Source organism: Tauraco erythrolophus, chromosome 4, assembly GCF_009769465.1.
Source record: "Tauraco erythrolophus isolate bTauEry1 chromosome 4, bTauEry1.pri, whole genome shotgun sequence".
NCBI classification, from domain to species: Eukaryota; Metazoa; Chordata; class Aves; order Musophagiformes; family Musophagidae; genus Tauraco; species Tauraco erythrolophus.
The window spans coordinates 59,294,789-59,317,905 of NC_141468.1; the positions used below are offsets into that span (position 1 = coordinate 59,294,789).

Genomic DNA, 23,117 nt, shown 5'->3' on the forward strand with positions numbered 1-23,117 from the left:
GTGGCTTGAAAATGGGACAAGTTGTTGTTATGGGGTGCAGAAAGAAGAGCAGGAGTATCAGAAGCAAAGTCGCTTCTCACCCTGCCATACCTTCACCACTGGTTTTATTTGTACAAAAGCTTACAGGATCTTTTCCCTTAATCTGTTATACCATACAGTCCATACCCACAGAAAGTACTAGAGGGGTAAGCCAGAAAATATTTAGAAAAGTCAGGGTTGTCTTGCACCTCAACTTAAGGTCCCCTCACTTTCCTTCCATATCTGAAGGATTAATGTGATTACCAATGATCATTTAATTCACCTGGGTGTTCCTCCTGCCTCTGAAAGAAAGGTGAATTGGAGCCTGAAGGGACTATGAGTGCTAGCAGATCCAAGAGGAAGGGGTAGAGCTACCTGAATACTGAAGCCTGACTTGTCTGAGGTGCCTTTCCACAGAACAAACCTAATTTCAGGAAGTCATCAATACTTAGCCAAAGGAGTGACAGGGCAGGGAGGATCCAGCAAGGTGTCAATGAACAGTCCAGGATTTTTGCTCCCTCCCTTTCATGGATGTAGAAAATAGGGGAAAAAATTCCCGTCCTCTTCAAAGGGTTCCCTTTCATACCTATGTTTCAAAAGACGAATTACCAATAAATTAAGACAAAACCAAAAACATCATATATCCTGGGGGCAAGGGAAGATGCCCTTCCTCTCTGTCTCTGTCATGTCAGAAGAGCAGCTCCAACATGGCTCTCTGGGCCATGCTGTGCCCTCACAGGGGCACTGGTGTGACATAGTTGGCAGGGAAGAGACCCTGTTCCCCATGTAGACGTCCTTTCCACCATGAGGGGTTGGAGCTGTCCAGGACTTCTACGATGTCTCCGCTGTGGAAGCCCAGCTCATCATCCTCCACAGCATCAAAGTCGTACAAGGCACGGACCCATCGTGTTCGCTGGAAAGGAGACAGAGACAGGCAGGGAGAAATGAGCCACAACTCTTCAAAATCATCCTTCTCTCTCCCCTCTTATGCCCCAGTACCTATGTGCACTGAGAGAGGACAAGCAATGCTGAAATTGAGACCATCTTGCAATTAAACCAGGAAGTGGCCAAGATGCCAGGAAGGAGGGACCAATTTACTGGGATACCCAAGGGATGATTCTTGGGTTCTCAGCAGCCTCAGTGTGTTCATGGGTATTCACACCATAAGGTGAAAAGTCAGACTGAGTGCAGGTCCTTAGGAAATAGTGTTCACACGGCTCTGTCTCCTCCACCCTGTAAGACCAGTCATGGTAGTCATGTTTGAAGCCAGTCATGGGAGCACAGGCTGTACACTACAAGTGAATGGCGCCAGGGAGGTGGGCTGGTGTTGGCAAGGATATAGAAATGTGTCCCTGGCCAGCAGAGGACTACGAGGGATACATCAAGAGAGCTGGCACACAGGTGAGTCTAGTGAATATTGTAAAGAACTTGCTCTTTCAGACACTTCCGGGGCATAGAGGCAGGTCTTAAGCCTTCTTTGGACTCTCCTCAAGGTCAGCCCCCTGAACTCAAAGGATTTAGGAACTGTTTGGGTGTATCAGTTTATTTGGGTTTGCACTTTCATGAGCACTATGGTCAGATATTTTTATTATGAGACCTTCATCGTAAGAGACTTTGCAGTCAATCTCCCGTTTTGACTGGAAATCAGATTTTAAAGGATGCAGCATGGGCTTATTTTCTGGGAAATTGTTGGCACCTACACCACAGGGCATGAACAATTTGGGAGGTATATTTTGCAGGCACAGATGAAGAGATCTGTTTGATGACAGACTAACTTTTGCTAAATTTTCCATTCAGGGCCCTGCTTAGACATGGCTCCTAGTTATTTGGCTGGACCTATAGACCTTCCTATAATTGGATTTATTGGCTTCTAGATTACTGATGGGGTGTGGCAGGCAAGGGCATGTTGTTATTCATTGCCACAACCTGTGAGGGATAAAAGCTATTGTATTTTGACCTGGATTATAATAAAAATTTGGGGCTTTTACCCAAAGAACACATGTCCCTGTTTCACAGTTTGTTTCAAATTGCCGAATCCAATCTGTCCTCTTTCTCTCACACTTGAGAAAGTTCTGCTGTGCTTCCTTTCTGTCTTTGCATCTAGGTTCTGTGGTGGTTCTGGGCTAAGCTGTACATTTTCTGAAGGAAGAGGAACATGCCTTCGGTCACACTCCTAGGAGCTGATGGATAAATACTTTGGAGTTGGCACTGGAATCATGGGCTGAGGCAGAGAAAGACACCGTGCTCTGTGAAGGCATTCACATAGTGAGAATGTGCAGAGCAGGTGTTTACTTAAGGTCAGCCACCAGGTATAGATGCAGGTAGGGGAGCAGTCTGAGATGTCTGCAGAGACATATCTGGATCTTGCCCACAGACACTGTGCTAAGACGCTCTGACAGATAAGGGTGACAGGTAGGTGAGTTCAAATTTGATGGCATAGTAGGTCCAAGAGGATGTGCCAGGTTGAGACAAGTAGAACTGAGTGAGGATAGGTCTTCTCAGGACTGAAGCAAAAGGTAGTGGAAGAGACAGTGTGACTACAAGTGCATCGCAAGACAGAAGAAGAACTGTAGAATGGCACAGTATCATGAGGCAGCTCTCCATAGGACTTAAGAAGAGTACTGTACATCTAGCTACTGTGCTTAGGAAGGCCTGGCTGCAGTGGGAAATATACTTGCTAGTCCCTTGCACCGGTGGACATGAAGCCCTTTTAGGAAAGATCATTAGGTTTTCAGAAATGGCTTCTGCTGGACTGGGCCTACGCTTGGCCCAAACCCATGGGTGAGCTTGGGCTCATTCAGAATGCCCCAGATGCCTATTGTGTTGAGCTCATGCTCAACTAAGTCTGCATGTCAACTAAGACTGGCCTTAAGAGCAGTCCTAGAACTATGCTCATATAACACCATAGGCCTACCCTCAGAGTGCCCCAGAAGCAGATTGAAGTGGCTGGGATAGAGTCCTGAGATTCAGAAACATCTTCTAAGATATGTCCCAACAGGCGTAATATACTATTCCTCATGCAACCTCTGTGCAGGTGACATTGCCCAGACTGCTTGGTCACTGCTAAGGGACTCCTTGCGTTGGGCAGATGGGGACTTTCAGGTACATCACCTACCGGTGCCTGCTGGTGCAGTGGGTCTGTATGTCTCCGTTGCATAGCTGCTGCGCTTCCTTGGCTGTGATCCCTTAGTCCGTGCAGCCCATCTTTCCTGTCCAGACTCCCACCATATCTATCCTAGAAAGACAACAGCAAGAGAAAAGTCACGAATATGCTGAAATGTATAAACGAGGGGCTTTAAGAGTGATTGGTGGCCAGAGAGTCAGGGTCCAACCTTCAAGTAAATAATTTAGATGTCTGCTTTCAATACAGTCCCTGTGCTGCAATCGTGCAAGCAATGCCCCTCATGGAAGAGGTCACCTTAGACTGTTCTATTTTGGGTTTTTCTTTTTAGAAGTTGCAAGTCAACTGTCCTCAGCTGTGTTCCACAGCTGCTGGGAAAAGAGGTCAGAGAGGGGCTTTTTTGGCCTCTGGGACTTTTGGAGAAAAAACTAAGGCTCACAGGTGAAAAGCCACGCTTGCCAAGGGGAGTTTTGCCAATCTGGAGTTATTATGTCCCAGTCCTGCCCACTCCTTGCTTTTGCTCTGTCCCATACGCTGGTGGAATGGCAGCGATGCCAATGCAGCTGACTGTATATTTGAGGACTCATTACTTTACTTTTTCTTCGGGCTGTTCCATGCTGTAAAGAGCAGGGAGCAAGACTGTCGTGGGTTAGGCCACTCCGGCAACCGAACCCTACACAGTCGCTCACTCACCCTCCCCCACCCCCAGGGATGAGGGAGACAATCAAAGAAGAAAAAGAAAAGAGACCCGTGGGTTGAGATAAGAACAATTTACTACTACTGCTACCAATATATATATATGTACGGATATGTACAAGGATAAATATATACAAACGAGTGATGTACGGTGTAATTGCTCATCACCCCTTGGCTGAGGCCCATCTCGTCCCACAGCTGCAATCCCGAAACAGATAAATCCCGATACCGCAATCCCGGATGAATGGGAGGCCCGAAATAGAGAGTGAGAGAGAGAGAAAGCATTCTGAGAGTCCGAAAGTGAGAGCCCGGAAGGGCAAAAGCCCTTCTTTCTGGCTGACCCTCACTTTTATACTGGGCATGACACTGCATGATATGGAATACTAATTGGCCAGTTTGGCCCTCAATCTTAAGTCCAAGTACAAATCATAAGGGGAGTCGTGGACTCCCCATCCCGGCCATGCTCCCCCCTATCCTGTTGTGCTCCTGCACACTGGCAAGAACACGGCAAGCTGAGAAGTCCTTGAGACCTCAGTGCCAACTACAAACATCAGTGCACTGTCAGCGTTCTTCTCAGAGCGAGCCTCTGAGTAAAACCAAAACACGGAGCTGTTCTAGCTGCTAAAAAGAAGAGCTAACTCTGTCCCAGCTAAAACCAGGACAAAGACTGAGAATCCAGTAGCCCAATTAACCAAAGAGGAACAAGACAAAATCAGGTTCAAAGAAAAGACGCCATATGACCACACATCTGAAGTCGTATGAACACAAATCAGCCCAGACAGATGGGGAGAGGAACTAGGTAACATCTAGGGAGCAAGCTCTCTTTTGTCTGCACAGCTGGGAGGTGCTGAGTGTCTTCATCCCTCCAGGCCCTTAGTGCATGCACTAAGGTTTTTTTTATGATAATGGTGTGACGGAATCTGTTATCATGTTAGCTCTGGTTGCAGCAGTGCTTCAGTGACACAGGATCTGATCAGCTGTGTCAACAGAGGGGAGGAAGAGCAACAGTTTGTGCTTGCTGTTGCTTGTATAGAGCTTTCGTCATCTCCCTCTTGCTGCTTCCTTTCTTGCACCTACTCTTCCAAAAGCTCCCCTGGTTTCACTTGTGCCTTTGTCAGCCTAAAAGGTTGCTGAGGCTACCTAAGACAGGAGCACAATTTGCACCTCACCTGTCCCTGCCAGAAAGTGAGTGAACTCAGTCCGTCTTTGCAGCTGCAAGGCTTGCTACATGGACACTTCACTCCTATGACTGTTTCTGCTCCGTTTCTAATTTGGCTCATGCAGAGACTGTGCTCCAAAGAGTGCAGGCCCTCAACTTTGTCAGAAACTGTATCATCAGTAGTCCCCCGACAGGCAACACTTCTTGTCTGATGAGAGAACAGCCATTTCACAATTGTCCCTGGCCTTGCTATATGGAAGCTCTCATGCCTTACGGGACATGGCTTTGGATTTCTTCCCTTCAGTAGAAGTCCTCTCCTTGGATAATGCTACACTATCTCTAGCTAGAGACATGAGCCAACCCCAGGAAAACCGTTTCTTCCAAATTAATCAGGAAGAACTCTGAAGATAGCACCAGATACTAGTGACGTCCTTTTCGTTCCTATGCAAGCAAAGGAGTAAAGAAACCTCATGCATCAGGGATGCAGCATGGTGAAAGAGTGCAGAGAGGGCCCAGAATAAGGAGAAGGAGAAGGAATGCTCTGAAGGAAACCAAACTTTCCTAGGGTTACCACATAAATTTCTCATCCCTGTGTTGTGTTTTGTGGTGCTGAATATCAGTATCCTAAATCAGAAACAAGAAACAGGCAGCAAGGTTTCATTTGTCCTACAGACTAGAGAGGAGCTCTTGAAACCATTGTGTGTGTGTGTGTGTGTGCACAAAATTTGGGAGTGGTTTTCTGCACTCTCACTGAATGACACTTTATGTCCCTTCCTAAGCAAAGCAACAACATGACACCATTCTTTTTCTAGTTTTTGGGATGGAGCAGCCAAAAATCCCTAGGAGTACTCCCAGGTTCCCGGTGAAAGGGCCTCTAACTTCTATTTTTTGCTGGTTTGTCAATAAGTCACAGATCACAGAACTAAATAAAAGCCCACACACTTATTGCACATCAAAAGAGCTCCTCAGGCTGACACCATCATCGCTGCTACTCCCATACAAAGGCCTAACTGACTCTACCTCCTAAAGCAGGTTCAGGGTGGCACATTTTTGACAAAGTGACTGTTCGCTTGCTGCCAAGCAATTAAGGCCAATGTTTCGTGTGCCTGGCCTTGACATCCCAACCCTTTGTTCCTGGTAGTACCTGTTGCTGCTGCAGTATGGGGATAGGATGCTCTACGTATCTCTTGGCTATAGAAGAATGATCTTCTCCAGCTGCTCCACCCAGGTGGAATCCTTCCCGGCCCATTCGTTCCAGGCTCCCACCACGCCTTTCCTGATGGAAGAAAGATCATAGAAGTGATGTCGGGTTTTTGTTCCCACCACATCCTTGACTGAAGCTTACCAATCGTTGCACATGGATCCCTACCACCTGCCTTTTCCTTGGAGGCTTTTCCAAAGGAAAGCTCCTCCCCCTCTGGACAGAGGGACAAATCAGGAATCCCGTATTTTAGATCTTTATCATAGCCATTCCCTATCTGAAGAGTGCGTAGTAATAGGGGGTGTTGGGCTGAAAACGTGGCCACTGATGTGAGGACTGTCACAGGCAACAAGCTCTTTTTGAAAATACTGCCCTTAGACTTCATTTGTCTCTGCACTGAAATCTGGATATTACTGTCATTCTATCATATGGCTGTAGCATCCAGAAAATTGAATTGTGAACAGAAACCCCACTGTGACGAGTGCTAAACATACCCTGCTGAGCCCATCACCATAACAAATGTACAGAGTGTTTGCCAAAGCAAACTTGACTTGGTTCTTTCATTTGCCTGTCTGCATCTTGGAGCAAATGTTATTCTCTTTCCTTTCCTGCTCACAGTCAGCCCAAACAGGTTGTTTTACTGATACACATGCATAGAGTCTTCCTTTCTCCTTCCCCAGACAATTCTCCACTGTGATCTCTCTCATAGGTCCCATAGCCTCTGTTTTACACCTTACTAATGCATTTTTAAAGCTCTGTGTAAGTGGTTTAGAAGGAGGCAACAACACTAGCCCCTTCTTCAAACTGAAAAATAAATCATCTCTCTTTTGAAGCCAGCGAGAATGACCCACATGCAGCCTATAGAACTTTACTGCTGCAGTGAGCAAGTGACGTACTTTCTGCCTTGCCTCTACCTGCACATCCTGGTAATTTAAAACCAGAATCCGTTTCCCAGTAAAGCAGGACCGTGGTTACTGCAGTGACCAGGCATGTTCACTCCCATACTGTGTGTGCAACGCGTAGCAGACTCTATTATGTCATTTGCTTGTTCCCCTGGCACAGAACCAGGCATTCATTGGGCTGGGATTTCCCTGCCTTCTCAAACATCTACTATGTCTTCCCTGAATGCACAGCTTGTTCCCATATCTGCTATGTTCTCAGCAGTACTTTTCAGTTCCCACCACCCGCTGCTTCAGATTCTGCCCTTGGTTCCTCCACACTCCTTATTGTGTTCGCTCGGTAGCAGAAGTTGGATGATTCTTCTGAGCAGACAAACTTTCAGCTGTAATAACAGCTGCACTCTGGGTATATTCAAGGACACTAGGAAACCAGACTCAAATCCTCTCAGACACAACCTACCTTCCAGCTGTGTACCTGCCTTTATGAAATCTAGGCATTTCAATAAGGTAAGTCCTGTTTCCCTTGGATGTGTAAGGCATCTTAAAATTTCAGCTCTGGGGCCTTAGCACAGCTTTAGCAAAGCACCTCTATGCAGATTTGTAGCACTGCCTATTGCTATCTGAAACAGAATCAGAAAATTCTGCTCGATTATATTACTGTATGTACCACTGAATCCACTAAAAATCTATGTTGCAGGGCCCACCAGTGCAGTGATGTGACTGGGTTTCCAAGGACAGACACTCCCCTTCCTCCCCAAGACATTCTTATGGGCTGAATTCCTTCCACAGAAAGCTTTCTTACTAAGAAACTCCTAAGGATAGTTTGGGTTTACCTTCTCTTCTCGGCTGTTGTCTCTCAGGAAGATTTGCTTCTGCCTGGAGATGGAGGTTGTCTTGTAGTAGTCCACCAGCTTGTTTAGCGAGTGAAATTTCTCTGTCCACAAGTAATAGTTACCCTTTGAATCCCTCATCACTTTGAAGTGTTGCACATCATCTTCATGCCTGGATCCAATTGGAAAAGTAACAGATCATCAACCAGATCACACTTTTTATCTTTTTTTAAAAAAGTCTTTTCCAGAAGGATACCAAAGCTTCTTGCTTGGCCAAATCTAGACTTCTGCAAAGTAAAGCAATGGCAGTCCTTGTGTGTACTGGACCTAGACGTGGTTCTATATTTCAAAAGACTCATCAACTTACAAACATGGAGTGCCACAGGGCTGCCCAGTCACAAAGCACTATCAGAACAAAGCGTAGGGTTTTAAAGCTTCTCCTTTGAAATAAAGGCCAGAGAAGCTTTCAGGGCCACAAATAGCTAATAGTTTTATTCCGTACTTTGTATGAATGACCAAGGTGCACTTGTAGTCTATTCACTAGCCTCTGCAGATTCCTGTTAACATTCAGTCTGCATTGACTATAAGAGATGTATTATACCTTTTCACACCACAGGCACCACCACTACCTGCAGACTTAGTCATGTGAAGCCGCACACTGAGTTTTATAATTGTATAATATCTAGTGTAATATAATTACTACTGGTCATTCTCCCTATCCAAAAGAGAAAAAAAAAAAGAAGGAATTATTAGTTGCTGTCACAAGCCAAATGAAGACTCAACCTTCTGCCCCTGCTTTCCCCCTGCAACTCCTCTTCTCTTACCTCTTGTCTGATTTGGACAATTCCTCTTTGCACCAGAAGTGATCTGGTTTTGGTCTCTACCTCCTTGCTCTGTGCAACTCCAGGAGCTCAAAACACTGGTCTCAGAGGCTACATCTGCACAAATAAACTAAATGGGAACCAGGCAGAGACTGAGTGCTATCCTAGGGTGTTACAGTCACACAAGCTGTTAAAGTGTTAGCATGGTTTGGTCTAAACCAAAAAGCCCTCCCCAACATAGTGCTGGGCCATGGTTAGGGGGACAGAGTGGACACAGAACTGTTCGCACGAGCTGCTTGAATACAGCTGTTCTGCTCTGTGGAGTGAAGAGGGCCACATTGCTTGATCTCAGGGCCAGAGAGAGTCTGACTCTATTTAGTTTATTGGTTTTTATTGGTATAAATGTAGCCAGAATGTTTTCCTGCGTTCCTCCCAGAAACTTTTTGAGCTCTCTGAATCAGAATGTGCACACTGCTTGGAAAAGACATTGCTAATCACTACCCTAATTTAAAACCGGTGATCGATTTTTTGACTGAAAATTGGGAAACTGACCATCATTTAAGAGCTCTGTTTTGAAGCAAATGCTCTGAGAAGGGCTGGGCTACAATAAGTTGCTGAAATGCAGCTGGGCTGCAAGCAACTAAAAGCCATTCCTGTCCAATGGCTGTTTAGTGACCTGTGGGAAATAAGTTAACAATGTAATAGTCATCTCTTAATGAGTAGTAGTGGAATTCTTGGATTCAGTAACCAGAGCTGTCAGGGAAATAAAACAAATGGAAGGCACATGTTTTGCACTGTGGGAGACGTCCCATGTTCCACTCTGCTTTACTGCAGGTCTTTCAGAGAAGCAGGTCACGAAGAGATGCAGCTTTGGAATGGGGCATTCACTGTGACACTTGAAAAGAGGCAGAAACATTTGGGAATCAGATGCCTAGTTTGTTTTCATTCACGACACAGCAGCACTGCCAGTGACTGGCAGCACGCAAACTTCCCAAGAGGCTACGTCACATTAGGAATCCTGTCAAGAGGAGACTAGGGACATGATTAAACAGGAAAAGAAGCAGGAAAATGCTGTGAAAAGCAGATACCTGACAGAGATGGAGAAGTCACCATGAGAGTTCTGACTGGCTCGGACAATGAAGGAGCCAACTCCTTTGCTCATGAGGATATTCTCTGCTTCGTGGCGGGATATCCTCTCATCAAACCAGCTGTCAAGTGGGAAAAAATATGGAGACGTGAATAAGGAAGGTGAATTAAGGTAAAGAACAAAAACGTTGAGGGCAGGGAGAACGTGAATAAGCAGGGTGGAGAAAAGACAAAACAAAAGGATCAGAGGAGCCCACATGACTACTCCCAGTGGCCATGTACATGCTAACGTATGAGGTTTTGATGGGTGCAGACCATTTTCTTTGAGCAGTAAAAGCACGTAGATGCAGAGAGAACAACGTAAGCTTTGGCCTGCTAAGAAGCAACATTCAGCTGAAACTGTAATTACAGGCACAGTACAGTAAGGTGTTAGTCAAAGAAATTTTAAATTACAAATGTGTATGCGTACATATATACACACATAATTCTCAGACATACATCAAATTGCTTTTGGTAAACTGATTGAAAATTACAGGACCGTGATGGATATATTGCAAGAGACACACATAAATTTTTAGCAGAAGCAAGCTGTGAAAGTTTTAGTACTAATAAATTGGTTCCTGCAAGAGTTATAATACCACAAAATCACAAAAACACAGAATACATAAGCATACTTATGTAAATTTAGTCAGGCATAACAAACAATAGTATGAGGCACTGGACTAATAATGAGAAAGTCACCATAAATAGTAAAATAATACAGCGTCAAATGGAATTTTTCAGTAGAGAAAAAATCGTCACGCACACTCATACATGTCCACTCCACAACTAATAAGATATACAGACTGCAGTCTTCTGCTTTTACGTAACGCTTAATTGCCTGTATCGCATTAAAATTAAGGACTGATAGTTTCATAAGCTCTGTCATTTCCACTTTTGAGTTTCATTATACTTCTTACTATCATCACAGTTTACCTGTGTATCATTAGCAAAAGGAAATCAGACTTTAATCAGCACTGCTAACCAGTCTCAATGGTTACTTGTGACAAGACAAAGATGGGAAAAACCAGCCCATTAAATATAGGAGACATCCTTCCTCCCTACATCTGGTTCTAGCATCTGGCCTGAACTGCTTCAAAGTGCAGACCTGCTATTCTGAGAAAAGCGTTGAAGTGGAAATATTCCTTCACAGCTCCTGCACAGAGAAAGCATCATAAGAAAAATGTGTGTGAAAAAAGAAGCTGCTGGTGTCCCTGTGTGATGCCACAGCCCTGTGAAAGAGCGAACAAGAACAAATGACTGGGAGATCTTGTTCCCCTGAGGCCCGAAAGTACAAGCCCGTATTTGCACAGCAAACTAATAGCGTCCTTCGGCTCAGCCAAGCAGGCTGGCTTATGTCCAAAGAGGCTGGTAAGTGCCACCTCCAAAGGGGACAGTGGCACTTGTTTGTACCCACAAAATCTGCGTACACTCTGCCCGCTCAGAGCAGCGGTGTGTCAGAGCTAGCAGTACTGTGCTTGGTGCATGCTCTGCCTCTTCTCTCTGGAAAGGCTGCAGCACTTTTCCAGAAGAGAAGAACTAGAGGGGCTTCAGGAAGCATTCCTACCAGCTGAAAGGAAAAGGCCGTAAAAATGCCGTGCATTGACATATTTATGGCACAGGGCCGGACAGCACATTTAACACGCATTTAAACGCCCGTCAGTCCTTTCTGGAAGTGCAGTGCCATCTACTCAGTGGGAAGAGAGAAATGAAGGATGTGCTTGTCCTCGGACGGGTCTATGTTTGGGTGTGCAGTCACGAAACGTGGAGAAGGGGGTGGGGGGTGTCTGCACGCGCGTGGGAGCGAGGCGGCACGTCTGGTCTGTCACCTCTGTCAATCCAGGAGTACCAGCAGCCGTCACATCTCGCGTAGCATTGCACTGACCTCTAGTGTATCGAGAGAAACTCACACACGCCTTGCGGGGGGGTGGGGGGGAATGCGGATGGCAAAGTCGGGAAAAGGGAGTGAAGGTAGTTAAGAGTCGGAGGGAGGGGAGGGAATTACATTTTTGTAGTGCATTTTCAGAGCGAACTCTTGCTCTCCCTTTTGTGCTCAGCCTCTGTCTCTGTTGCCAAGACTTCACAGCATGACTCTTCTCCTTCTGTCCGAGGAGATCTAAATGCAGTTGGGCCCACATCCCAGTGACATCCCTCTGAGCAACAGTAACAAAGGAGTCACTTGGGAGTGATAGAGAGCATTGAGAACCATTCAGCTCTGAAAGAACAGAGGATGCTTTAGGGCAGGAATAAGGTGCACTGGCAGAACTGCACATAGCATTATTGTAGAATGTTATAACCAGTGCTTCCTCTGTCATGTCTTCCTTTGTGCGTGCACACACACGTGCACTCTGCGGAAATGTGCAATGGTGGTGCACGCAGTTTCCGTGATACTTACAGGGGAACGTGAAAATCAATGAAGTTCTTAGGAACGTAGCCCTCTTGACTTCTGAGCTCAGCCTTGTACCACTCTTCTTGGGAGCTCAAAATCTGCAATGGAGAGATGGATGGAATAAACGTGTCTCCTGAGAAAGGCAGGAGCAACCCAGATTCTGGCAGAAACCTAGAATTTCTTGTAAGAATAGAAGAGATTTCAACATATGCTCTACTTCCCACCCACTGTGCAGCAAGGTTAGTGGCTGACGACCACTTCAGAGCAAACAAAGCAATAAAGAAGGCCGAGTAGAATTAGAGGGATTGCTTGTTAACTTTATCTCTTCATCTGAATGCCTGTCTAGGGGGCTGGGGATGCCATCCACATGTCTCTGATGTCTGTGAAATTGAGAAATTCAGCTCTGGAGGACTTAATGGGGGTTTAAGGAGTTCCCAGTGCTGCTTTTGATAGTTGGTACTGGAGCATCTCAGTTTCACAAGAGAGGAAAAAAAAGTCTGTGAAAACTCCTCTACATGTATGGGCATGGAGGGATATACAGCCCCATGTGTGCACGTTATGACTGCACAAATGTTACCGTGTGCTCCCACATGTCATTTCACAAGAGATTATTTAGTGGGTTGTCTTCAGCTGCCCTGAGCTTTGCCAAAGTAGATAAAAGAAGGAAGCAAAAAGTATATTAAAGCCACTGCTACACTTAAGAGATTGTAGGATAGCAGGAAGACAGTCCACAGTGCACACTGGAGCAGCTTCAAGTGTCCTCACGACCATGTGGACTGTAATGGTCCTTAGAGACTCCACTGCTGACCAGGGACTGCCCAAATTCACTACTCCCTGGCTGATGGCCCCGGATATATCCCTGTCCTCTCTGCTAGAGGACAGGGATACAACCACACTGTGATTTTACTGCAAACGTTGTGGTCTTTGGTGTTTTGTTTGACATTCCAACTCCTGAGACAGAGTTCCGCTTTATAATAGAACATGTTTCTGTTCTCTCTGGTTTTGGAGAGGAGCCTGAAAGCATGAGCCATGACAGTTTTAAAAGGAGAAAGCAAGTGGAAAAGACTTAATTTAAAATCTATTGTTAACAACAATAATACTAGTTTTGTAAGCCAATCTCATGTTTCTGGGAGCCTAACACGCATTCTAACTGCTTGGTGTTGGCAACAGGATGTTACTGTCTCTGTGGCCAATTCTCCATTGCCTTTCCTGCCACGTAGGCCTTTTTTACACATTTGGATACAGAAAGGTTGGGGAATAGAAATGTGCACTTTCCTGCTTGTACAGTCACTGCTTCTCCCACTCTTGGGTGCCGGATTAAGGCTCTTTTTTGCTGTTGTGGCCAACGAAAGGGGATGATAGCTACTCCTTGCTCACGCTCAGGTCCTGCTCTGTTGGCAGCGAGGTTTCCAGGAAGATCCACCTGCTGGTTCTTGGTGCAGGGCTGGCAGGTTTCTCTCAGTGTGTCATCCTCTCAGAGAAGGATGTGGGGGGGTGTGAGAGGGTGGATTTCCTCCTATCACTGCTGGTTGAGGGCCTCATGTTTCCTGTTTTCTAATCTTTACATCAATACTGTTCATCTTATCTCCTTTATAAATCAGAAAAGGCAGCCAGCAGGTTGTGCAGGCAGCAGGAGAGGGCTCATGACGGGGTATGAATGTATGTGTGTGTGTGCCAGAAGAGAGATGTTACTCAGGCTGATTTAATGTTACTATGGCTTGGGCGGCTAAGGTGTTATTTTGTTACCTCAAGGACAATAAAGCAAGAAACTTTTCACCAGTAGCTCCCAACATACTTTGAAAGGAAGTTTTTACAGGAAGAGAAACTGAGGAACGGAAGGAAAAGTGATCTGGTCAACACCATCACCCCAGCCAGGGACTTGATGAAACCACAGCCTTCTGAGGAAGAAGATACCAGGCAAAGATCATGGGACAGTAGGGATGTGAGGATTACTTTTGACCTAAGGAAGAATTAGGAATGAGAGTGTTCATCTATGCTGAAGAGAGGAAGTGATTTCTCCAGGATTTTCTCACAGGTCTCTGGAAAAAAACTGGTATTTGATCTTAATAAGTTCTGGATGCCATCAGCTTAGTCTAATCTTCAAGGCCAATTAAAAGAAGAATAAAATAAAAAATGGTGGTCATGGAAGAGGCAAGGCTGAGACCCAATATCTGGTTATTAACAGTACAGGGAGGTAACAAAGGCTCCCTGACCCAACAAGGGTTTAGATCTTATTGTTGTACATCATCCCTTTGGACAGTGGAGGAGTTAAGGCCTTAGAGAGGAGTTATACTCAGGTGTTTCCAACTGAAACAGCACAGCTATGCTAAGAAGAGGGCAAATAATTAGGGTGGAGCAGCATGTGATTTCATCTGTGAGACTTTGGTAGGGTTAACAAGAGCTGTTCTACCATAACACATGCAAATCAACATGCTATGTATTGTATATGATCCACTCTACTTCTGCCATTCCCTCCCTGCTAAATTCCTGTAAGGGTGTATATAATATTATTAGCCCAGGACTGCTTAAAGTCTTTCATTATGTGTGTAACAGACCATCTCATGGACTTTTCCTTTTCTATTTGCAATTGCCTAAAACCCCTGCAGCAACTAACAGTAATTACTTAGAGTGAAAAGTTAGATATAAGTTCTATAATACGTGATAACTATCTTCTAAACAGTCTAAGAGCTGAAAATAAGGAAGACAGCAATCTCTCTGGACCACACTCATCCTGCCTGCTTTTAGACATAGTCATCCCAAATTTAGTCACCCTAGACTACCCATATAATCAACGAAAACAGACAGGACCCTCAAAATCTGTCTAACGAAGAACTAGATCTCTGCCCCAGCAAAGATCCTTATCCTTCCTTGCTGAGTCCTGGACAACTGTAGGCCAACTAAATCCATAGTTAATGGACCTAAGATCAAGCGAAGTGAACACAGACTCAAGTGACCTGGGAATTGTTGGTTGACGTATAGCAAGCCCTATGGGAGATGAGTATCCTACATTTGTATCCCAGTTTATAGATGTCTGTCTTCATCTGTTTTGTCAAGGCAATGAGAGCACAGAAAGATCTGGCAGCTTCTCAGAAATTCTGTTTAGTCAAGCCTGGGGCTGCACTTACCTTCAGCATATCCCCAGCCTGGAAACTCAGCTCATCCTCTCCAGAAGCACTGAAATCAAACTTGGCGATGGCTTCCATACTGTGTCTTGGCGGCAGAGCAAAGCTGGAAGAAGTATATGCTTGTCAACATCTATGAAGTGCTGAGTCTAGCCTCTAGAAAGCTTACGGGCAATGCTGTGATTTGTGCATGATGAGCATGCACCAACCATTGGTGGACATTAGTTACTAGACAGGGAAAAACATCAGCAGATAGAAGAGATGGCGTGGCCAAGAGGCTGTAATTAGCTCAAGTCAGTAGTTTGAACAACCCATTGTATACACTTATTCCAACAAATCTCTTTCTCTGTGGCAATCTCATGGAGAAGTTTGCACACATCACCCAAATAAGCTGGTAGGAGGGAATAACCTTCTGTATAGACCAACCAATACACTGGCACAGTTCCCAATAAAGCAAGTGACTCTGTCATGCGGTAGAAGAATGCATTTGCCCTCTGTAGTGACTTACTCTTTACCTCAAGAGTGAGACAAATTGTGGACAGAACGAACAGCCTGCAATAAATACATTTTTTTCTTGGACAGAGGCCACAATATGAAGGTCGAAAGAGTCTTTTCTCTGTGATGGCTTAGCATGGGTGACCACAACCTTCAGCTAGGAAAAACTGTTTGCAGAGAGGCTGTATTCCCTATTTTGGTGCTGGCAGAGAATGAAACTGTAGCACTGACAAATTTAAGGCATGCACTTGTCCTACCTCAGTATTGGTAACCCAGGAGCCTGAAATGTATGCAACGGCCTGCAAACCAAAGCCTGCTTTTCATCAGCAGAGCAGATGTGGCAGGGGAAGTAGCAACATCAGCTTCGCTTCTTCACCACTTCCTGCTCATGTAACTCAGATGTACCCCAGCAGGACCACTTCTATAATCAAGAGAGTTACTCATTTCCCATGGCTGGCTCATGGACCTTGCAGCCCAGTGGTGAGGCTGCCAGTGACAAGAAATAGCTAGGCAGTACCACGTTAAGCAAGTGCACTGCTGGTGGATGCTCTCGCAGCCCAGCTTGTGAAGACCATGAGACAGCTCCAATAGAGAATTTCTATGGTTACTAAGCTAGGTTCATCTGGGAACAATGATCATGAATCCAAAGGTTCCACTACCTAACTTCACCTCTCACAGAAACACCCAGGCTTTACGGCTTGAGAAGAAATGCCAACTTGCCTGATCCAAAACATTCTTAACCAGAGAGCCCTCAGAAGAAACCATATGAATAATCCTAGTTAGGGAGGCTGTTTCTTGGCTCTTGTTAGAACTGAGACAAGATCCACAAAATGCAAGGTGCTGATACTGATCAAGCTCCAAAATTATGCCACTTTAAAATCAACAGGCTACTGTAGTCCTCCTTCTCTGCAATATCTGCTGTAAGCTTCCTCCTTTGACACACAACCCGAGGATTTAACTACCTGTGTACCAAGGATCCAGGGCCCAGCTCTGATACAGTGCAGCTTGGCTCAAACTGCTGAGAATGAGCTGGGAGAAAGTCTGCAGGGCAAAAATTATAGACAGAGGCAGGGCTGTTGAGACAGCACCAGAAATTCAAATGGCCCAGGAATTCAAGAGGGAAACCACCAACATTGAAAGATATAAAATCTCAGAGGAAAAACAAAACCACAGGATGTTTAGTTGGGATAGTCATTCTAGCTGAGGACCAGTCATGAATTTTTGGGGTCACTGAGTCAAGTTGTCAGTGCCATCAGTCCTGACCCAGCTGTGGCAGATGGCAGCCATGGAGGCTGGCTCTTCCCTCCCGATTGATGCCTGCCTCACTAGCAAAGACTCTTTGGGTACCTTTACACTAGTGAGGCTGCGCTTAGCCTAATATTTCATTAAATCCTAGCAAGCTTCTGTGTTTGTTAACTGTATGAAACAGTTATTTATTGGCTAAGTTGTGTATTTCCCGCTTGCAGAGTCTCTTTGTGCTTGGCTAAAGATGCCCAGATAAAGCGATCCACAAGAGGGGCTGCAACATCACTGGAGGTTAGTTCTGAGGTTTGCTACATCTCCTTTCTAACTATAAAAGATCTTCAAATGCTTCCCATTGGGTTCTGTTAGCACTGTCTTTTTTGCTACTTATAGATGAATTTGTATTCATGTTACTAATGTGAGCTATGTGGCACCAAGGCACATTTTTTAGCAGTCCACAGGCAGCTCTGCTTGTTCAGCATGAACCCATCCTACAGCAATTGAGGTTGTTTCAGTGTTGGGGTCTCCCATGTAGGTTGGAGTACATAGCTTAGTTGTGATCTGCTATATGCCTGCTACTCCAGCCTGGTGCCTCAGGCTTTTAGTCAGTATACATCAATACTGAACTATAACACTCTGTGTTTTATCCATGTGCTTTATTCTCAGTCTTCAGCTTTCCAGCTGTTCCAAACATTTTCACCCCCTTTTCTCGCTGTCGACTTACAGACACTCTTTAATTCTTACTCTGGATACCCTTTGCAGATTTGCAGATATAGCCTAGGTTCACCCTTTGATTGCCCCACTCTTATTCCAGGCATTGGTGTAACTCTGCAGATGCAACTCAGGTCTGATCAGAGAAATGTCTCCTATTCTGACATTTTTGGAGCTTCCGTCTGTATCCTCCCACAGCCAGTGTGAGCCCCTTGTGTGCTAGCACAACGTATGGGTATTAAATTGGAGGGGAATTAAGCATTGAGGGAACTAGTTAAACAACGATACTCTTTCGTGGAAGAGAATTGATGGAAAAGACTAAAGGAGAATTACTTTAATAAGGGATGTTTTCAGTGTTTAATCTTGCAGTGGTGGGCTGCTGCAGAGATCAGAGCCAACGGTGCAGATGAATCTTGGAACTTGTAAGTGCAGAGCATTAATTCCAGCTTGAGAAAAAAACACACATAAAAATAATAAATTGTTCAAATACAAATCCTGGTTTTGATTTTTGCCCCTTAGTCACAGAAGAGACAGTGGGGGTTCTCTCTGCAGGGGACAAGAGGGGAGAGCGCCTTTCATTTTTCAATATCCCAAACATTAAAGATGCTATTGGAGATGTGTCCCCCTCAAAAGGAGCAGGGTTTGTGAAACAGTTAAAATCTCCTCTCTCACCTCCTTTTCAATTTCAGCAATCTCAACCTTGGGGAGAGACCAGGAGACAGATACCTCTTCAAACAATCTAACACACGGATTAAATGTGCTTTTCATTGCCAGCGGCTGGATTTAGAAGTGACTCAAATACCATACACAGTGTTGGCTGTGTTGATAAATCAGCAATGCAGTAATGCTGTGGCCTTAAGCTCTTCCCCCACCAACTACTAAAGCAACACTAGCCAATAATCCTGTCTTTGAACTCCAGCCTACCACTTTTCATCACCTGAACTTCAAACCAGTTCTGTTTTTCTGATCCTGTTCCTCCCTCCATCTGTAACTCGAGAATCCTCGCTCGGCATGGGTCAGCGCTGGGCCCTCATGAAAACTCCCCTGCCAGGGGCCCATTCTTCCCCTCTCTGCATGTGTATGACTCCGAGCAACGCCCCATGGCACAGAGAGACAGGAATTTTTTTTGGTATTGTCGTAACTTACATTTCTCAAGCACCTTTTATCCCAAAGGACAGCACTGCAGTTTGCAGACAGAGCACCAGATTCCAGTTTTAACTGCCTGGTGCAACTCCTTTGAGCTTTCAAATAGCTAAGGACAATTTTAGACTGTGCATAATGTTCTGTGTGAAAATCACCTTTGTACAGAGTTTAGCATGAAGTCTACACGATGTTCAAAGGAGGATTTTTCAGTTCTCAGAGTGAGTTGACCAGTACCCTTCATTTTGTTCTGGCTCTCCGCATGGAGGTGAATTTTCTCTGTGATTCCCCATTGTAACGAGGCGGATCCAAGGGGCATAAGGCTACCGCAATTCTGTGGGACCAGTGCAGCACAAGATTCATAAAAGGAGAAGTGAAAAGCAGCATGGCTTTGAGAGCACTGGGTAGGTATTTCAGTTTGGCAGAATACCATTCCCTGAGAGAGAACATCAGCATCTCTCTGTTGATGAAAAGAGCCAAGGCCTAACTCATGTCAGCAAGCAACATCGTCTGACAGCAGCATCTCAGAGTTTAGCACTGTTACCCTGCACCAAGTTGGGTCAAACCTCAGTAATAACAATGCCAGGGAAGCTCACCACCTATGGAGAGTTTACCACTCAGGGAATGCCCAGGCTTAGCGCTGCTCAATCTCACATATTAGCATCACAGAAGGAGGGCATAGTTGCAACAAGGTGCCCGCTTAAAGGAGCCATACGCCATACGAACAAAAAAACATGGGCATCTCCAGCCTGCAGCTCCATCCAGTGAGGTTTTGCACTGAGATATACAGCGTGAGCTGCTGTGTCTTTGTTCGGCAAGAACAAGCTATCGGACTGACGAGCAACCAGGGACAGAATTCAACCTTGAACATCTGTACAGAAACTCCAGATGACATTTCAGCAGAGACAATGGAGAAGGAACCCGTTATCTAGAAGAGCTGTGACAGATAAAAGCTTTGTTTTCACCAGCTAAGCCACATACAAGTGGCATGGGAATATTTTGTTCTAAAAACACAAACCTCTTGCTACAGAGTTAACGGTGCAGCTCCACTGACTGTCAGTGATAAGAGGGTAAAATTTATAAGGGAGAAGAAGCCACTAAAACACTCAGCACTGTCACATCTAAGCCTTGGCTATCCTGCCATCCAGAGCAATGCATACCGCTCGGGCTGAGCCTCTGTGCACAGACAAAATAAACCTCCTAGGAACAGGATTCACAGAACAAACAAACTTTCAAGATTCAATAGCCGACAGTGGTTGGTAAGAAATGCCCCAGACTAGGATGGTGCTTAATGTTGCTGGGGAACCTGGGTCTTCTGTGCTGCTTCCAGTCATGACAGAGTAGAGCTGTGCAGCACCATGGGAAGCCTGTGCAACAGCAGCCCCAAAGAGAGCAGCGCAATACCGCACAATATTGTGAGAGTATAAAATCAGGAATCTTTGCTGTGCTGGAAGGGTTGGTGTGGAGGGCTAGAGTGGGGGGTAGCACCTCCTTCTGTTTGCCCACCTCCCTCAGTTTCCAGCTGGTCAGATTTGGCTGAGGCACAGGGATTTTTCGTGCAAAAGCACTGCCCTGTTGTGGAAGCTGAGGAGCAAGATGGCACTGGGGTCCCATGCTCCTCCCCTACCGCACAGTACTTTGCCTCTCCTTCCAAACCCCCCTTTCCTCCTTAGTACCTTTCCCACACAGCTCCCCGCACACAAGTCTCAGAGCCACTCTCACCCCATACCTTGTAGCAGCTCTCCTCTCCTCTGGCACTTTGCTAGAAAGCAGGAGGCACGTTACCATCTAAGGGAAGGAAGAGACAAGAGCTCAGCCTGTATCAGGCTCCTCCTTGCAGCGACAGTGTGCCGCATCAGTCACGGGTCCATGTGTGTGGACGAGGACAGTCAGGAGTGGGCATGGGGATGGAGACAGAGACACAGAATAGTGTCTGTCACAGGACAGAGTGGGGCACACACAATTATCTGTCTCTAATGTTGGAAATGTTTGGTACACTGCATATTTAAAATGGTCGTGGCAGTTCAAAAGGACCTACCCTTTGCTGCTGCCTCAACCCAGGCTGGTTTAACAGCTGAATAAAGGAGGGCACTGTCTCTCAAAAAGTGCAAGTTCTACCCAAATAAGGAAAACAGAAAAGAGCACAGATCTGGTAAATTAAATGAGAAACCATAATAAACCCATTGAAAAGCATATCTTGAGGAACAAGTAGCTGAAGACATAAAAACATGTAATAAAATTATTTTCAAAGACAACAGAAGCAGGAAGCCTGCCAGAGTGTCTGAAGGGCTGACAGATGATTGAGATGTAAAAAGAGTGCTCAAAGAAGATAAGGATGAAGCACAAAAGCTAAATGAATTTTCTGCATCTATGCATCTTCTGTAGGGATGTAAGGAGGTCCCCACACTGGGGTTTTCTTTGCAGAGAAGGGCTAGGGGAACTGTCTCCAGCTGAAGACTTGAAAGAGAAGGTTTTAGGACCAATCAGTAAATGAACAAGAGTAAATCCAAGGATTCGATATTTTAGAAATCTTGACTGAAATATAAACTGGACATGAAATAGTAAAGGCTGAGCAATTAAACTGTAGCAAGCAACGTAAGACCTAACACAGCCTCAGTACTAGCAGAAAAAGCAGTGAACACAATGCCAATGTTTGAAAAGCGTTTTGAGGGGATGCAAGGGGCAGGAGGTCTAACTTCTGTATGCCTGAAATTGGTGGAAACAATAACGAAGAAAAGAATTACTGGACATAAGAGAGAAATGACAAAGTAATTGCCCCTCACATAGCTTTTGTAGAAAGAAGTCATACTGCACAAATCTGATTGAGTTCTTTGAAGGAGCTGATAAGCATGTGGATATGGGTGATCACTTGATATAAAACTTGCATTTCTAAATTCCTTTTTGATGAAGTCTTTCACCAAAGAGTCTTAAAAACCTACTAAGCTCTCAAAGAATAAGAAGGAAGGTCCTATAGAGGATTAACGACTGATTAAAAGTTAGGAAACAACTTGAAAGAGCTGTTCAACATATTCATAAATGATCTGGAAAAAATGAAGTGACAAAGCTCACCGATGAGAAAAAAAAATCAGGGCAATACAAATTAAATCTGATCACAAAGACCTGCAGATGGTTTTCAAAATGCTGTTGAAATGCAAGATGAGTCTCAGTGCTAATGACTGCAAAGTAATGGACAAGGGAATAAACAACCGTAACTATATGAACACAGCAATGAACTTAAAATTAGCAATTACCACTCAGGAAAGATACCTTTGAGTTGCTGTGGATAGTCCTATCAAAGTGGCAGCTCAGTGGAAGTCAAAAAGGCAGGTTAGGAAATGGCAGGAAAGCGACAGAGAACAAAACAGAAAGCAACATCATGTCACTGCACAAATTCCTGGGGCGTCTGTTTGAATATTTGTAACTTGAACACGGCAGCTAGTTCTCATCTCTCCATCTCAGAAACACAGAGACAGCAGTGTTAGAAATGGTAGAGAGAAAGTAATTAAGGATGCCAAAAGAATGGAAAGTTTTTGAACAAAGAAGGACCAAATTAAACAGACTAGGATCCTTCACCCCAGGAAGAAAGTTGACAGAGGGATAAATGCAAAACAACGTAGAAAATAATGAGAATTGTGGAAAAGATGAGCAGGAGATGTTTATCCATCATTTCCCATAACATAACCACTAGGAGCTTATCCTCAAGAGTGTCAGGATCTGGGAGACACTATTGAAAGAAGCTTCACTGCACACTTGCCCTGTTCTTGCTCTCCTTCCCCAAACTGCTGTTGCTTGGCACAGCATCATGGGTTGCATGGAACTTTACCTGTCCTGATTCATCCTTGGTACCTTGCAAAAACCACCACAATGTGCTAATCTAAGACAATTAGTCCAGCAGCAGGCAGTGGCAGTCCCCCCCAACACTACCCTTTGGGGAGGCAATAAATCCCTGGAATACCTGTTAGTTAAAACAGAGGTAGGCTGTAAATTACAAAGCACTCAAACTAGTGAGGGGTAGAAGCAATGAGAATTCCCTCTGAAGAAGATAATCCCAGATATATTTTGCTGAAAAAATATACAGGTGCAGAAAGCAGGGGGCTATAAGAAGAGTAGAGCAGTAGCTCTTGTCATGTTGTGAAAAGTTTTACATG

The 23,117-nt window shown here is 45.0% G+C and overlaps 1 protein-coding gene across 1 annotated transcript in view; it reads right to left on the reverse strand.

Moving 5' to 3' along the window:
* Positions 1-676: 676 nt before the first annotated feature.
* GRAP2 (GRB2 related adaptor protein 2) overlaps positions 677-23,117 on the reverse strand; it is a 41,235-nt gene continuing 18,794 nt past the window's right edge. Inside the window, exons 2-8 of the mRNA XM_009984504.2 lie at positions 15,385-15,487; positions 12,266-12,357; positions 9,834-9,953; positions 7,928-8,096; positions 6,139-6,270; positions 3,134-3,253; positions 677-931 (exon numbers count right to left, since the gene is read on the reverse strand). Of these exons, the coding sequence (XP_009982806.2) occupies positions 752-931; positions 3,134-3,253; positions 6,139-6,270; positions 7,928-8,096; positions 9,834-9,953; positions 12,266-12,357; positions 15,385-15,462 (891 nt within the window). The 5' untranslated portion in view covers positions 15,463-15,487 and the 3' untranslated portion in view covers positions 677-751. The remainder of the gene's footprint in view (positions 932-3,133; positions 3,254-6,138; positions 6,271-7,927; positions 8,097-9,833; positions 9,954-12,265; positions 12,358-15,384; positions 15,488-23,117) is intronic.